The 18030-nt window shown below is 37.2% G+C and overlaps 1 protein-coding gene across 3 annotated transcripts; it reads left to right on the top strand.

Moving 5' to 3' along the window:
• The first annotated feature begins 11525 nt into the window (after positions 1 to 11525).
• LOC136205948 (cyclin-H1-1) lies at positions 11526 to 17215 on the top strand. 3 transcript variants are annotated; one of them, XM_065996818.1, is made up of 15 exons: positions 11526 to 11820; positions 12290 to 12368; positions 13084 to 13134; positions 13214 to 13292; positions 13431 to 13549; positions 13669 to 13807; positions 13938 to 14038; positions 14142 to 14210; positions 14341 to 14382; positions 14608 to 14685; positions 15170 to 15228; positions 15370 to 15454; positions 15797 to 15885; positions 15973 to 16119; positions 16902 to 17215. In XM_065996818.1, the coding sequence occupies exons 2-14, from the start codon at positions 12309 to 12311 to the stop codon at positions 16031 to 16033; spliced, it is 1032 nt and encodes a 343-aa protein (XP_065852890.1). In that variant the 5' UTR covers positions 11526 to 11820; positions 12290 to 12308; the 3' UTR covers positions 16034 to 16119; positions 16902 to 17215. The 3 variants fall into 3 exon arrangements, with proteins under 3 accessions (XP_065852890.1, XP_065852891.1, XP_065852892.1); XM_065996820.1 differs by having other exon boundaries at positions 11528 to 11820; positions 13669 to 13742; positions 13918 to 14038; XM_065996819.1 differs by lacking the exon at positions 16902 to 17215 and having other exon boundaries at positions 15973 to 16151.
• The last annotated feature ends 815 nt before the right edge of the window (positions 17216 to 18030 follow it).

Raw genomic sequence — 18030 nt, 5'->3', positions numbered from 1 at the left:
ATTTATCAGTTCCAGAATTATTTAAAAATTAATATAATATACAAATTTCATAATTTATCATATATATATATATATATATATATATGTATATATATATTTGTAGATTTAATTCATCAACTATATATATACAACATACATGTTACCAACGACGCTTCAACAACGGTATTACAAATGACTTCCTGACAACACGTGTTAGCAATGACATAACAATGTCTGAAATACCAACGACTTACAAACGATACATATGTTTTTAAATTGGCGCCAAATATTATTTACCGACAGTAATACCGACGACATATATATTAGCGACGACTTAACGACGACATAAGTCATGTCCAATAACGACAATGATTAATTCTTGTGGTTGGTCATACAACTTACAAACGACTATGTCGTTGCTAATGCAAACAACAATGATTTTGTCATCGGTAACCATTTTCCCAACAAGCAATCTGTCTACGACATGAGTTTCGTATGCATGTCGTCGGCAACCTATATTACCGACGAAAATCTTATTATTACCGACGACATTATGTCGTATGTAAACTGTTATTTTCTTGTAGTGTTATAAGTTGCCCCATGATTGATATTTTTGAAATGACTCCCCCGTAAGGGTTGCATTCATTTTGTCTTAATTTTATTCTAAGCCTTCCAAGATCTAATTTCATTAGACTTGTTACATTTGTGTATACTGACTTAGTTTTGGAAAGATATTGTCTCTTAGTTTAGTTTGAGTGTTAATGTGGTTAACCTTTTTGATTTGTTTGTTCAAACTTGATTAGTCAGATTAGGAAGAAAAAACTGATATTGTGATATTGGATTTAAACAACAACAAAACAAGGCATATTAACTTAAACAGTAGAGAACACAAAAAAAAACAGGTAACAGGATATGGTGACAAATCTCTAGACACAGACTGGCTAGATTTACTTCTTCTTGCTTTGAGCTGAGGGATCAACAAAAGCAATGCCTTTTCCTTTGCTTCCAGACGCAGACGCAGTTCCTAAAGGCTGAGGCTGAGTTCCTCTTTTACTTGTCTCCCCTGTTTTGCCATCATCGGGTTGGTAAAGGAAGGTCTTATTCCTGGCGGTAGAGGAGAGGTAGTTAGAGTAGCGCTGAAGCCTTTTTGTGCTTTCACCCAAACTGTCAATGACAGGAATGCTATCGTCCTGGACGTGCCTGGGGACCCGAAGAGAGCTGATGATCATGCTGAGGAGACATTCATGGGCTTTGCTCAGGCAAGAAATTGAACTGGTGACCTGACCATAAGATTGATGGAATAGTTTGAGCAGAGCAGAGTCATAAAACATGCGTTGGGCATTGTTGATCCGCATAGCCTTCATGATAGCTTGTGAAAAGCTCATGAGTTCTGTGTTAGATACGGGATCAACATCCATCTGGGCTCTATCAATGTTCAGGAGTCTGACTGCCTCACTTAATTGGTCAATGGTGCACTGAGAGGAAGAGGATACTAAGTCACGTGTACTCGTCAGCTCAGCTTGAAGCTTAGTGAAGCATTGTTGGAGTTCGGTAGAGGTGACAAACTCAGTATTGCTGGGTGGATTGGATTTAGTTAGCTCAGCATATAGCTTGGTGAAGCAATCTTGCAACTCAGTAGAGGTTGCAGACTCAGTATGGGCAGTTGCTTTAGAGGGGGTCAGTTCCGCAGCTAGCTTAACAAAACAGTTTTGAAGCTCAGTGGAAGTGACGTACCCTGGATTGGCTTCAGACAGTTGTTGAAGTTTCCCTTCAAGAGAGTTCATATGAGTGGCCATTGTAAGCACTAATTCAGTCAGTTTGGCCATTTGCTCTTGGGTTGGTTGCTTAGTTTGGACTGCAGTGATAATACTGACTAGATCTTTTAGGCTACGTAGTTCATGCAGAAGCTGAGTGATACCTGTCAAGTGAGAGGACTCAGCTTGAGTGGATTGGCAACCTTCAGCTTGAGTAGGATGAAAATCTTGAAGCAATGATTGAGCAGAAGCAATGACTCGACGGCCAGACTCAGTTGCATTCAAGTATGCAAACTTAGCAGCATTGGACTCAGAGGCTGGTGCATGATTTTCTGATGGTGGAGGTGTTGGTTCCTTGCCAGATTGAGTACCTGGACTTTGATGGATTTGTTGAGCTGAGTCATCAACATTTTGTGTTGAAGGTGGAATTGAGGTATGAGTTGGCTTAATTTGAGCAGTTTGACTTGGATCTACAGGGTTTTTGGCATGTTCCTCATCCTGAGTAACAGAGGCTTGCTTTTCCGCTAGATCTTCTGGTGGAGATTCAGTTGCATTTGAAAAATACTGGAACTGAATTGTAGAGAGGTCAGTTTCAGGCTCGTCAATGGGAAAGTCATTCATAAGATCAAGTTGCTTCTGCGCTTTCTTCTTTAATCTTCGCCGGGTCTCAGTTTTTGGCGGTGCATGGTCAGTTCGAAGACCTTCACTGGACTCAGTAGCAACTGTCCCCTCTTCTACAGGTTGTTCAACATTACCTTCTTTCCTTTGCTGCTCAGCATCATCATTGGGGTATTCTTCTTCTTCAGTATTAACTTGTTGGTGCTCAACATGTTGCTCATCTTCCTTTTCTTGGTCAATCCCATGACCTTCAGGTTGAGTGGAGGCTAGTGGGACAGCTTCTACTATCTTTAAAGAGTTACCCTTTTTCTTCTTCTTTAAAGGGGTTTCAGGAGTTTCTTCGAGCTCATCCTCAGGCTCTTCTTGCCTCTTTCTTTTCTCAACATGCTCCTTACCCTTGTCAGATTTAGCTTTCTGTCTTGATGAAAGCCTTACTTTCTTTGGAACAGAATGAATGTCCTTGGAGCAAGTTTCTACAGCCTTCCTCTTCTTCCCTTTTTCAGGCTGAACTGTCTCAGGTGACTCAGTATGAGCCTCAACATCTTTTGCAGACTCAGCTTCAGGTTCTATTTCTGATTGCTCAGCTACTTCATCTTCCTCAGCATCTCCAGCTCCTTCATACCCCTTCAAGGGTTGATTATACAATAGTCCATTTAGTAGGACAGCAGTGATTTCACTTCCCAACGAACTCGTCTCATCCACGGTCTCTATTTGCTTGTCCTGTATAATTTTCGTAATAAGTGAACCCAAGCGTAGTTTCTTACCGCTTCGTTGAAATGCTCCAACTAGAAACACGGGAAGATTGAATGGAGTGGAGGTCAACATGTGCCAGATAAAGCACTGTTCGAAGTTTGATGCGGAGGAGGCAGAGCTGAGTTTGGGAAAGATGAAGTTAGTCAGCATGAAGTGGACCATCTTTTGTTCTTTACCCATACAGGTACTGGGTATTTCCCCTTTATGATCTTTGGGTTTACAGAACCCCTTTAGCTTCTCAGATGTGGCTTTTGGTATCTTCTCCTTTGTTGTTCTAAATTGGATTCCTTTGTCTGGTATCTCTAACAATGTGGCTAGATAGGCAGGGGTTATGACGATTTTCTGACCTTTCACAGTGGTCTCCAAATAATCAGAGTCGTCTGCATCAACCCGTAAATTCGAGTAGAATTCTCGAACTAACCTGGGGTAGGTTGTTCCTGGAAGAGAAAAGAGACCTTTCCAGTTGTTTTTCTCGATCCATTCGCAGAATGGCGTTTCAGACGATACGAAGCTTGAAGAGAACCATCGGCATTTTAACACCTCCAGATTGTTAACCTTGGAGTGTACCTTGATCATTGTCCTCTCCCTTTCCATTGAAGGACCCGCGTGGTCAGTGGGTTTGTCTGTGTTTTGAGCTTTTGGGGTTTTCTTTTTGCTGGGAGGCATTTTTGACAATTTTGAAGTTCTTAGAGAGGAAGAAGATTGAATTTCAGGGATTACAAACGTAAGGAATGACGAGTGAGGGTTTTTCTATTTTTATATAAATTTATGAAGACCCTAAATCATTATCTAGCCGTTTTTCTCATAGGGACGTTCAATCGACAGACATTCTGTCAATTATGACATCTTCGGCGCATGGGTTTTTACCATAATGCGCGTCTTCCCAATGTGTCAGTGGTTACACGTGTAGGTTCACTTTACACGAGTGGGTTTTTTGCTAGGTTTCGCTGAAATTCAAAGCGTCCATGATATTGAGTGCCTAGCGTTTGTGAACACAATTTTTCTATCTTTTATTGACTCAGCATAAGTTACATACTCAGCATGTGTATTTACTCAGCATAGAGTGATTTTGTTTATCTACTCAGCATGGGATGTTTACTCAACTTTTATGCCTACTCAGTATCATTACTCAACTTTTTAAGCTTAGTAGGGAACAGATATTTTACTCAACATGGCATTTGCACAATCATTCAAAGTGTCACTCACATGGCAATCATTCAATACGGATTTAGTTAGAGTGGATTTGACATACCAATTGCTTCCTTTAGTATGTTGAATTGTTCTCGTGCCAAGGGCTTTGTGAAGATATCTACAAGCTGATCGTTTGTTGGCACGTAGGTCAGCTTGATCTCATCTTTTAGTACATGGTCTATGATGAAGTGATGCCTTATGCTAACATGCTTCATCCTGCTATGTTGGACTGGATTTTTAGATAGATCGATGGCACTTTTGTTGTCGCATTTGATCTCTCTTGTCTTTGTTTTGAGTCTGTAATCCTCAAGCTGTTGCTTTATCCATAGGACTTGTGCAACACAGCTTCCAGCAGCCACGTACTCAGCTTCAGTTGTAGACAGAGCAACAGATGATTGCTTCTTGCTAAACCAAGACACTAGATAGCTTCCGAGGAAATGACATCCTCCTGAAGTACTTTTTCGTTCTAGCTTATCTCGTCCGTAGTCAGCATCAGTATATCCAATGAGCGTGAAGTCATTTGAGGTTGGATACCATAGACCTGCATCAACTGAGCTTTGCAAGTATCTAAAAATCCTTTTTACAGCAGTTAAATGTGATTCCCTGGGGTCAGCTTGATATCTAGCACAATAGCATACTGAGTATTGAATGTCTGGTCTACTAGCAGTGAGATAGAGCAATGAACCTATCATACCTCGATAGAGTTTACTATCAACTGACTTACTCTTTTCATCCTTGCATAGGACAGTATCAGTACCCATGGGGGTTGATATTGGTTTGCAATCTTCCATGCTGAATTTCTTTAACATCTCCTTGGTGTACTTGGGCTGACTTATAAATATGCCATTCTTACCTTGCTTGATTTGGAGTCCAAGGAAGAAGTTGAGTTCACCCATCATGGACATTTCGAACTCAGTTTGCATCTGTTGGCTGAATTCTTTGCACAAAGATTCGTCAGTAGCACCAAAGATTATATCATCAACATATATCTGTGCAAGTAGGGTATGTTTACCCTTTTTCTTAATGAACAAGGTTGTGTCAGCTTTTCCCCTGACATAGTTCCTGGTCAGCAGAAAGTTGGTCAACCTCTCATACCAAGCTCTTGGAGCTTGCTTTAGACCGTACAGGGCCTTTTTGAGTTTATAAACGTGATTTGGAAATTTTGGATCTTCAAACCCGGGAGGTTGATTAACGTATACCTCTTCGTTTATAAAGCCATTAAGAAACACACTTTTTACATCCATTTGGTACAGTTTAAAATTCATGTAACTGGCATAGGCACACAATATACGTATAGCTTCTAATCTAGCAACAGGAGCAAATGTTTCTCCATAGTCTATACCCTCTTGCTGACTATAGCCTTGGGCTACAAGTCGGGCTTTGTTTCTAATCACATTTCCATGTTCATCTAGCTTATTTCTAAAGACCCACTTAGTTCCTATGGGCTTTTGATTCCTAGGTTTAGGTACTAAATCCCATACCTCATTTCTGGTGAATTGGTCAAACTCTTCTTGCATAGCATTGATCCAATACTCATCTTGCTCAGCATCAGCAAAGTTCTTTGGCTCATGTATTGATACAAATGCAACATTGCTGAGGTATCTTCTAAGTTGATCCCTGGTCATTAGTTTGTTGTTGGCGGCATCAAGAATGGCTTGTTTTGTATGACCTCTTGGGATCTTTATTTCTTTTGGCAATGTTGAGTTGTTTGGAAAAGGTGTTTCTACAATCTCTACAGGAATAGATTGGTCAGCAAATAATATTTCAATTTCTTGCTTACCTTGGGTCAGCTCCTGTATGTCTGACACTGTGGCTTCTGGTTGATCAGCGGAAGCTGAGCTTGGTTCATCTTCTTCAGGCTGAGCTGACTTACCTGTAGGGTTAGTTTCATCAAACTCAACATGTACAGACTCTTCTACAATCTGTGTTCTTTTATTAAATACTCTATATGCTTTACTATTTGTTGAGTACCCTAAAAAGATCGCCTCATCAGCTTTAGCATCAAATTTAGTAAGATTGTCTTTTGTATTGAGTATAAAAAATTTACACCCAAAGGCACGAAAGTATCCAATGTTGGGCTTTCGACCTTTCCAAAGTTCATATGGGGTTTTCTTGAGTATAGGTCTGACTAGAGCCCTATTCAGTATATAACATGTCGTGTGAACAGCTTCACCCCAGAAGTACTTTGGAAGCCTATTTTCACTCAGCATCGTCCTAGCTATTTCAACAATGGTTCTATTTTTCCTTTCAACAACCCAATTTTGTTGAGGTGTTCTAGGAGCAGAGAAGTTGTGGTCAATACCACAGGTTTCACAGAATTCATCAAACTGTTGGTTTTTGAATTCTCCACCATTGTCGCTTCTAATGTGAGCTACTTTTAGGTCTTTGTCATTTTCAAGCTTTTTGATCAATGTGGTGAACATCTCAAATGTTTCATCCTTGCTACTCAGCAAGATGATCCAAGTGTACCGAGAGAAATCATCTACAATAACCAAAGAAAATTTCTTACCTCCCAAGCTGAGTGGCTGGATAGGTCCGAAAAGATCCAGGTGTAGTAACTCCAATGGCCTTTTGGTTGAGACGATATTTTTGCTATGAAATGACTTTATAGTTTGTTTACCCTGCTGACAGGCTTTACATAGTTGATCTTTTTCAAACTTTAATTTAGGTAATCCCTCAACTAATTGCTTTCTAGCTAATTTGGCAAGAAGGTCCATGCTGACATGCCCAAGTCTTCTATGCCATAGCCAGGAGTTGTCCTCTTTAGACACTAAGCATATATTTTTAGAAAACTGTTTTTCCAAGTTTAACATATATACATTTTCTACACGAGGGGCAGTTAAAATTAATTCATTTGTATTTCCCTCGAGTATTTGACACTTAGTATCATCAAATACAACCCTTCTGACGCTCTTGCAAAGCTGAGCTACACTCAGCAGATTGTATTTGAGACCTTTAACTAAGGAGACAGACTCAATGGTTGGGTTACCTCCGATAGTACCTGAGCCGACTATCTTACCCTTCTTATTGTCTCCAAAGCTTACACTTCCACCTCGTTTAAGCTCTAGTGTGATGAACTGAGTTTCATCACCTGTCATATGCCTTGAGCATGCACTGTCTATATACCATAGTTTTGACTTCTCCACGCATGTCAAGCTGACCTGCAGTTTAAACTATTCATTTTTAGGTACCCAATTCCTTTTGGGTCCTTTCTTGTTACTATAGACAGGTGCAAAGTCATATTTTAACTTGTGACGACATACTTTTATGGTGTGGCATGGTTTACCGCAGAAGTCACAAAAAGATACCCTTTGCAGGTTGAACTGAGTATAGTCAGCATTATTGTGTTGGGCATGCCAACATACTTTTGTGGTATGCCCTATTCTTCCGCAGAAGTCACATTGGACAGTCCGCTTGTTATGCCAACACACATCCTTTGTGTGTCCCCTTTTTCCACAACATTCACATTGAGTGACTTGCTTATACTGACTATTATTTGCGTACTCAGCATGGGCTTTATTTCTGTTTGAGCCCTTCCATTGACTCTGTAATGTTGTGATATCCTTTCTAAGTTTCTTTGACTCAGATTGAACCTCCGTGACAAACTTATGTAAGATTTGCATGTTGGTATGCAAGTCCGAGTTGTCTTGGAGAAGATATCGGAGGTCACTCAACTTGACCTCTTCAATCTCATCACAGCGCCTGCTGAGTGCCTTAATCTTTTTGTTACACTTCTTAGTTAGTGTATATAAGTCACTCAGGGCATTTACCATTTCATTTCTAAGCAAAAGTAAAGATGTTACCTCATTGTTGTGATTCTCTTGGTCAGTTTCATCAGAAAGGTCAGCATGCTCAGATTGGGATTGGTCAGCTCCATCATCTGCCATAAAACATATGTTGGCTGTTTCATTTAGCTCAGCTTCAGATGATGTTGACTCATCACTGTCACTCCATGTGGCTACCATAGCCTTTTTGCTTCCCTTCTTCTCTTTCTTGAGGTTGGGACAGCTTGACTTGATGTGTCCGGTTTGATGACACTCAAAACATGTGACAGATTTCGAGCTGTCCTTCTTGTACTTGTCACTTGACTCAGCTTTGTACTTATCATTTATTCTAAATGATCTTTTGCCATTTTTATCATTTCTCCTGAACAACTTTTTCATTTTTCTGGTGAACATGGCCAATTCCTCATCATCAGTTGACTCCGCTTCAGTTGAGTCAGCTTTCATGACAAGGGATTTTTGTTTCTTATCTTCTGATTTTTCTTTCTCTTTGGCTTCAAAGTTTTTCATAGAGATTTCATGGGTCAGCAGGGATCCGATCAGCTCATCATATTTGTAGGTAGTCAAGTCTTGAGCTTCTTCTACGGCTGTTTTCTTTGCTTGCCAGCTCTTGGGCAGACTTCTCAGAATTTTCTTTACCTGTTCTTCTTCAGTGAAGTTCTTTCCAAGCCTTTTTAGCTCATTTATAATGTTTGTGAACCTTGCGTTCATTTCTGAGATGTCTTCATTCTCCTTCATCTCAAACAGTTCGTAGAGTCTCATATGTTGATTGACTTTAGACTCCTTAACTTTGCTTGTGCCTTCATAGGTTACTTCAAGCTTCTTCCAAATCTCCTGTGCTGACTCACAACCTGAAATCTTATTGTATTCTGCAGCATCTAACGCACAGTGAAGCATGTTTATAGCCGAAGCATTATTTTGTAATTTTCTGAGGTCATCCTCTGTCCACTCAGCCTCACTCTTAACAATTTTCTCATTGTTAATAGTTTTGTATGGCACATGTGGACCTTGAATAATTGCAAGCCATGCACTCATATTTGTGGCTTGAATAAAGTTCTTCATCCTATTCTTCCAGAATGTATAATTTGATTCAAAGAATAGGGGTGGTCTAGTGATTGATAATCCCTCAGGGAGTATCTGTGTTGTTTGGTTTCCAGGAAGGAAACGAGTGCTATTCTCACCCATTTTTAGGGATCAACTCAAGATTGTTAAATCTTTGAGTAGTGAGCTTTTGCTCTGATACCACTTGTTGGTCCCTGGTAATTAGTTCCAAGGGGGGGTTAGGAACTAATATAACTTTTTCGTGTTTTAATTGACCTGACCAGAAGTTATTTTGAGAGTTTATTAACTCAGCCTTTGGTCAGCTTGGTGAGATATATCACATGACAGCTTTAGTCAGATGTTGACCAAGGTTGTTTCCTTGAGAGTTAGGAATTGACACTCTTGGAGGTCAGCTTCTAACTCAGCACCACTTACTTACTCAGGATCAGCTTAGGCAATTTATATGCCGAGTAAATAAAGCAAACAACAAATGCAGTTATAAGAGAGAGTTTAGAGATTACTCAGTATCACTTATCCTGGTTCGGCCTCTCTGCCTACGTCCAGTCCCCAGAGTCCTCCGGGCTTTTTGAATCCAATACTGAGCTCTTTAATGGTAGAGCACAAACCAATTACAAGGCAGTTGAATATGCAAGAGTACCTTCCTCTATTCGTCTACTCAACTCCTACTAAGTGCTACAACCCAGCACCTAGATTTCTCTACTACTGAAATGCTTACAACCAAGCACTCAGCTTTACACTCTCAATATTCCTATTGATCACAGACTTGTTCCTTTTTGAACTAAAGAACACTTTAGATGATTACAACTCAATCTAGCTTTTACACATAGAATAGAAACGTCGGTGTAAGATTCCTTTTTGTACTTGAGTGCTTTTGAAACTTTCTCTCTTGTATTTTTCTTTTGATGCTTCAGTAATGTTTTAAGTTCTTCGATTGTCCTTTTATAGAAGAAAATCTGTGGACTTGATTGTTTTGAAATGTCTTGACCGTTGCTACCAAAACGGCTCTTTTGGGGAACAATCTCTGGAAAGATTCAGACTGCACCTCCATTCCCTTTCTCTGTTTTCTTCAGGCGTCAGGTTTGTCTTCTAGCGTCAGGTTTGTTTGTTTGTGCCAGTTGTCTGTTTCCAATAATCCAACGTCCCATGACTCTCGGAATCAGTCTTTTAGGTGTCTTCGAGGTTCCAATTATTGGTGCAGAAGATTTGCAGACTTTGTCTTTTTGTGAACGAATCCTTCATGATGTCCTGACTGTTACTCAGCTTTGTTTGTTCTTTTCGAATGTTTCACGGTTTATGCTGAGTTCCTACAAGGTCAGCTCCATTTTATTTAACGCTCTTGAAGAAGTCTTCAGCTTTAGTCAGCTTCGTTTTGTTCCTTCATTTTAGCTCCACTCAGCTTCTATTCTGTCATGCTGAGTTCCTTTCTACTCAGCTTCGTTTGTGCTGATTTTTGTCCTGTCTTTACTTTATATATTTTTGCACTCAAGATTTAACAAACATATTAGTACAATTAAATCAAAGCATCTAAATTTAATTGCCTCTTAATCATGGATGATTTTGTCAAATCAAAATCTTGTGGAAAGGTGTTTCAACAGCCACGTGACTATCTATTTTTAATTATTCTGCTGTTCAATTCGTAGGTAGAGAGGGAAATCAGGTAGCTCATAATATGGCCCAATGGGCTTCAGATTTACAGGAACCTCTCGTTTTTATAAAGGACTGTCTGGCTGCTATCTGGACCTTTATTCATGAGGATGTAATCCCTATTATTCATTAATTCAATTCATTCTTTTCAAAAAAAAAAAAAAGAGAATATAAAATTTAAAAACTTTTATGTAATTAAAATAATAAAAATTGAGTATCTCAATTTGGGGTTAAACACTTGTTTATAAAGAGGTAAATAAGTATCTCAATTTGGGATTAAACACTGGTTTATGAAGAGGTAAATAAGAATAAATATGTTTGAAAGTTTTTTTTAAAGTAAATAAAAGTTAATGGAAGTTAAATTTTAACCTCCAAACTCTAACATTCAAATTGGAGGTTATAAAATTCATTTCTCCAAAAACTTTTAACTCTTTACATTTTATAACTTTCAAACAAATACTTTTTTAACTCTCACTTCCATTAACCAATGTTATCAGTTTCGGATCGTACTAATCAATTCGATTGGTCAAACTGGGAACCGGTTAGGCTTTCAGTCTGAACATCATCAGTTTGTTGAATTCTCAATAAGCGAGGCATACATGAGGTTGAACCGGACCGTCTGGCCGGAAATTGATGTAGCCCCGGGTTTTTAATTGTTGTTCTTTTTTTTTTTATTAAATAAAAAGTTTTTAATTCTTAATCAATAAATAAAACAATGAAAAACAAAAAACTAAGCAGAAAAACAATAATAAACAAAAGAAATAACTAAGACAGAACAGAACCCTAAAAAACCAATTTGGGAAAATTCAGTGGATTCATTCTCAATAGGATCCGACGCCATCACCTCCGCCTGCGCCTTCCACTTGCGCCGCCCGTCTCTGTCGACGTTTCCCTCGCCATCTCCGTGATCTCGCCCTTGGCCCTTGGCCGTTGCCGTCAAAATCCGTCATCTGCATCAAGTCTTCAGGTGTCATTGCCATTTCATCAGCATCTTTGGCGATAGAGTTCTGTGCGGTCTTAATTGGTTCGCCAATCAGGTACGTTATCTCTGTTAGTCTAATATGTGCTTCAATTGAAGTATAGAAATAATGCAGCTTTCCTGCAGTAACTTTTTGGATATGTTGGCTGTTTCAGTGGAGTATGAATTTATGCTTAAAAACTTATAATTCAATCTTTAAATTCCTCTCTTTTTTCTTTCTGGTGTTAGAATTTATTAGTTGTTACTTTAGTTTTTGATTTATGAGTAAGTGTTTACTTCTAGTCGACGTTGATTGTATGTTTATGATGCGATGATAAGCTTACTGAAAGAGGAAGAATAATTAAAGAGAGAAGTAAAGAACAGGTTATATGCGAGGAAAAATTAACTTCTCAGAGTTGCAATTATTACACTTAAGATAATTAATAATAATTAATAATAATTATTATAGTTACATAGTTTTTGGAGATTAAAATAACGTTTATCTGTTGGATGCTTCTTTAATTGGGGGAATTGTTCACGGATTTCAGGTTCTTGTAAGGTTCAAGGATGGCTGATTTTCAAACATCAACTCAAAGAGCTAAATGGATCTTCACCCCGCAGCAGCTGGTAACCAATCTCCCATGCTGCTTTCTTCAGAATCATTATAAATTTGTTTTTAGTTTGTACTCATAATTTTTGTTCCTATATTTGTTTGTTTCATAAAAATGAAATAAAATTAAATGAAAGACAGATTCTTGCTTTTATGTCATTCTTATCATCATTTATATGATAATTCGCTCCAATGGTCAAAATCTTAGCCAGGTTGTTGCCCAAAAAGAAAGGGCATCAGTCAGCTGCATTTGTTGAAAATTGCAATTCAAGTATAGTTCTGGTTTGATTATCCAGAAATCGGGAAAAATAGGTGGAAGTTGTCTTGATTTTGTGTTGCTTTTTAAGGAAAGCAGTGTTGTTGTTCAGCTTAATTGGATTGGAGCTAATTTTGTTAACTAAACCAAGTAATTTGGTATTTTCCTTAATGGCTTCTTTGTATGCTGAGGTTGAAGATGATTTCAAACTTGTGAAATAATGTTCATACTATTATTTCTGGAATATGATTCTTGTCTGGTGAAAGCTTGAGAAAATGGATTTATCTATTCTATTTCTCAACTATTATTATCGGTCTTTATTGTGAAGAATGTAAAATTTTGACTTGCGACTTGCATGCCTCCTTTTCTATGCAATCAAATTGAGCTTGCACAGTTCTATAATGGCTCATCAGAGCCTCAAGTTTAATTGTGATTCTTAAGTTTCTCATGATAGTGACCACACTTGACTCATACAGGCTGAGAAGCACAAAACTACTAACCAACGAGCCAAACAAATGCTGGAGAAGGTATGTTCTTTGCTTGTTTCTCCTTCTCTTTCTGATTATAAGGAAAATCATTTTTAGCTTTATGAATTCTATTTTAAAGTGTGGAACAACAAGAATGGAAGTAGATCTTGATGGCTCATTGTCATATCCTGAACCTCAAGTTCGCACAGCAGATAATGGTAGGTGCATCCTTCTGTACTTGATCATTTCTCTTTCTAAATGTCTCATTTAATATGATTTTATGATGTTATTATCTTGTTTACTTAATATATGTTCATTTGTCAGAATTTTCTCATTTTTTAATTTTGTAATGCCAGCTGATAAGCATTCACGCCCTAAATCACTTAGTGTCGAAGAAGAACAGTTCATGCTGGTATACTATGAATATAAACTCCGAGAAGTATGTAGTGCCTTTTACTTTCCTCATAAAATTCAGGCAAGTTATTCTTTTCCAAAGTAATGGGCGACTGTTGTAATTTCCAGAACAATTACATAAACGTAATAAAAGTGTTATTTGTTTGTACCAACACATTGCTGGTATTTTATGTGCTGCAGGCCACAGCACTCATATACTTCAAAAGGTTTTATCTTCAATGGTCTGTTATGGAACACGATCCAAAACACATAATGTATGATTTCTTGAGATCTCTTTTTATATCTATGCACATACAGTTGTTCAACGCCTACAAATTTGGTATAGATCTATAAGACACTGCATTGTTCATCATCTTTCAATGTGTTGATCCTTGCAAACGTTTCTATTTTGTAATGCTTTAATAATTTGGGTCACTCTTCTTCACACAGGTTAACTTGTATATATACAGCTTGTAAGATAGAAGAAAATCATGTATCTGCAGAGGAGCTTGGTAAGGGGATTTCACAGGATCATCAGATGATTCTCAATTACGAAATGCTTGTCCTTCAGGTCCGTTATGTTGCTAACATATCTTCCATCAGTTCTTGAACATTTCTGCTTTCCTATCTTGACATTCTTTGTGCTTGTGCTAAAGATAATTTTTATAATGCAGAGTTTGGGATTTGATCTTATTGTTTATGCACCATATCGTTCACTAGAAGGTTTTATAAATGACATGGAGGTGAGTTAAGCTAATCATTTGTTGTTCTAGTTTCTCCATCTCCGTGTGTTTTGTTTTGGTTTTCAATTAATTTTATTATTAGTATTTTTTAAATTTAAATTTCAAAATCTTGACTAGTTTTGGCCTCTAGGAATTCTGCCATGCAACAGATGACCCAGCTCAAATGCTGAAGGTAAGAACTGATTTTCCCATGGGTTTTATGCTTGTGACTACTCTTTCAGATCATTCTAGGTTGCAAGAAATAGTATTTTAATAAGAACATTCATGCAATTGAAATCGAGCAAATGGTTGTATGTGTTGTTTCACTTGTTTATTAGGGTGTCAATTGTTATCTTATTTTGTACCTTTTCCTTTCAATCAAAATTTGAATGTAATACGATCAATCTATATTTTTTAGGATTTGCAAGCAACTGCAACATCAGAGATTGACAAAATTATGTTTACTGATGCACCATTGCTTTTCCCTCCTGGGCAGGTATTGTTAACATGTTATTCTTTTCCCATCACCAGTAACTGAAATTATTATTAAAAACAAAGGAAATGAGAAATGATGCAAGTGACCCACATAATAGTATCACCATCCAGCCCAACCTGAATGGAGTATAGCCATTGTGGGTATAAGAAATTTCCTTACATAGAACATTATTTTAATTATAATGGAAGATAATGCAATTAGTAAATAATTTTTATGCTTTACAGTTCCTGAATGAGTGAAACTTCATTTTTTTAGAAAGTTTTCAAATTTTCCTTCTGTTTTATTTATTCTATAAATGTTTTTTGACATTACTCTTACAAATTCACATCAATACCAGGGAATTGCCTAAACTTTGCACAAGGAGAGATAGTAGCACTCCGTGACATAAAAGTGAATAGTTGATTAAATGTAGCTTGGTCTAGGCTGGTTTTTCATTAATGTTATAGCTTCAACTCATTTGACTTAATTCTTCATTTTGGTTCAGTTAGCATTGGCTGCTCTGCGAAGTGCAAATGAGATACACCAAGTTCTTGATTTTGAAAGGTTAGAATTTTAATCTAGGTTTTTCTGAAATATCTTTCTTCTCCACTGTTTTGTATGATCGGTTGGCAGTTCAACTCTTGTTACTGTTGCAAAATTTTGAAAAGAATTGGAAGTCATTGAGCATTTGCATACATTTTGCAGATACATTGAAAGCATTCTCTCTCGTCAGAACTCTATGCACACATTTTCAGATCTGGCTGAATCTCTTAATGCCATAGATTCTTGGGTATAGTTCTTTATACGAAAGCTCAGTTTTGAATTTGATGAATCACCCTTCTGATGGATTCATTATGAGATAGAGGCATGCGAAGATTACTTTGAAAATGCCTGTAAACTAAGATTGGTTAATCCCTATATTGCACGAAAATAAAAACAGACACTGGAAAACGTTATTTTTGAAACATAGCCTTCATATGGAATTGGGCACGCAACACGGAACCACTACAGAAGAGGCATTTCAATGCAATATAGGACTTAATCTTATTAAATTTTAAAGAAAGGGTCCATCCATTTTTCTGTTGCATTTTCTAATTTATCTGCTTTTTCTTTTTGGTTTGTTGGAATAAAGGTAAAGAAGTACAAGTTCCCTACAGAAAAGGATATGAAGCACATTAATCGGAAGCTAAAGTCTTGTTGGGGTCATAGCTCACATGACGAGTACCTCTCATATACTTGTATCAGCATCTATATTATTTAGAGCCTTTCTCTGTTAGTTTTTCATTGATGTTGTTTTCTTGGCAACAGCAAAAAACGGGAGAAGAAATCAAAACACAAGTCCCACAAGAGTTCAATTGCCATTGCCTAGTTGTACGTTGAAGCTTTCACTTGATCCACATGAAAGTTAAAGTTGGTTTTGACACCTCAGATGTTATTTGACTTGTTAGCACTGTGGTATGATGATCTAATCTAACACACTTCATTAACTCTCTAAGCTATTTTTTTTATATTACTTTTAGACCTTTTCATGGGCCTGCTGGCCCGTTCAAGCTCGTGCTTAAAATGGGATGGGCTTTGTTTCAAATGTCCGAGCAGTTCGGCCTACCTTTATATTCTATATATATATATATATATGGCTTAAAGCCTTATTAGCCCCTGACCTTTCCAAAATATTGACTTGTGACATTTGCCTTTGATCTATCCAAAATAATGGTCTTTACCCCTAACCTATTATTTTGTAACATTTGCCCCTGACCTATCAAAATTGGTGAAATCTCAACCAATGTGATCAGTAAGTTAACAGTTTTTTTTTTTTTAAATCTGAATTTATCCAACATAAATGCGGTCTATGAAAATTTAACAGAACTCTTAAAATTTTGACAAAAACTTTTAATTTACCATCCACATTATAGGTAAGTGGTAAAGACCAACATTTTAAATAGATTAGGGGACAAATGTTACTAAATAACAAGTCAGAAGGCAAATACCAACATTTTAGATATGTCAGGGGGTTTAAGCTTTTTTTCTTACATAAGTTTGATTTGACGATTTGTTATTATTTTGTTGAATGTTTTGTTGAAATTATTTTGAATATAGTGCGAGCAAGGCTAGGGTTTGATAGGGTAGTTAACTGTCTAAGCCTGGGCCGACGCACACCCGATGAACAAGTCTAATTAGTTTAGAAGTACAGCAGGTCCTTAGTGTTTGTGTTAACTTGGGTTGTTGTGTGATTTCAGATAAATGGACCTTCGAGTCTTGCAGTGGTTAAAGTTGGTTCTGATGAATCTTCAATCAGAAAGAAACTTTAGTGTATTATAAATCTATATATAATAGGTTGCCTTGGACCTCCCCGTTAGATCTAACTTTCAAAATTAGAAGGAAAATTATGTAGATTGATACTTTTGCCCAAGGAGGTAGCAATATGCTATGCAGTAATTTTGATACCAAGGGCTCTGTAGTCAATATGAGATAATTAAGATGGTTAATTTTTGACAAGATAATATGACGTACAGAGACAATTCGTTTAATACCGATATGCTTTTCACGATTATTATTATTATTATTATTATTATTATTATTGTTGCATTTATAGTGTATATAATGATGTCGAATATAGTATAATGACAATCCAATTTGACTCGTGAAGATATTGTACCAAAAAAATGCATTAGAAGTTGTTCTCCTTCACAGTTGTTTTACTAACTTATCCTTCACAGTTGTATTCTGAGTTGGAAAAGACTCAAAAGGAACCATTACAAAGCCTTTTTAACAATTATTTTTGTCATACACAAGATTCAAACTTAAGGCCATTGCTTAGAGAATATAATTCGTTCAATGGATTGAATAGCTTCGTCTGGTTCACTTAAGTCAGAATTACAATTTTTAAATATATTATATTATAGTTTATGAAATAAAATATATAAATTAAAAGTCAGAATTATAACATGTATTATGTTTTGGATCCAATAACATTGAAGAACCAGCGCTAGTGAGCTTACGATTTTTAAAGGCCGATTCAGCAAACAGGTCTAGGTGCTTCACCGATCTTTATACCAGTACATCATTCAAGGGTAACAATGTAATCTTATCGGTTGAGAGTCTTTATAGAAAATGTAACTTTTTCCCTTTTGAGGATATACTTTACTTTTTCTTTATAATTATACTGGTTTTGGCATCAGAGTGCATCTAGTGGTTCCACTCTCAGTGCAGGTCGGCCAACCATTTAAGACCAAGTTAGCAATTGAGCTTTTGGGTTAGATTTACATTTGGTGCAACACAGTAAGCACCAGATATGGAAATACTTTACCGGGGAATGATCCTCCATATCGGTTAGGCGAGATAGCGAGCCTAACAACATTGATGATG

Source organism: Euphorbia lathyris, chromosome 9 (assembly GCF_963576675.1).
Source record: "Euphorbia lathyris chromosome 9, ddEupLath1.1, whole genome shotgun sequence".
Classification (NCBI taxonomy): domain Eukaryota; kingdom Viridiplantae; phylum Streptophyta; class Magnoliopsida; order Malpighiales; family Euphorbiaceae; genus Euphorbia; species Euphorbia lathyris.
The sequence above is the reverse complement of the archived record's forward strand: the minus strand, read 5'-3'. Positions and strand labels throughout refer to the sequence as shown.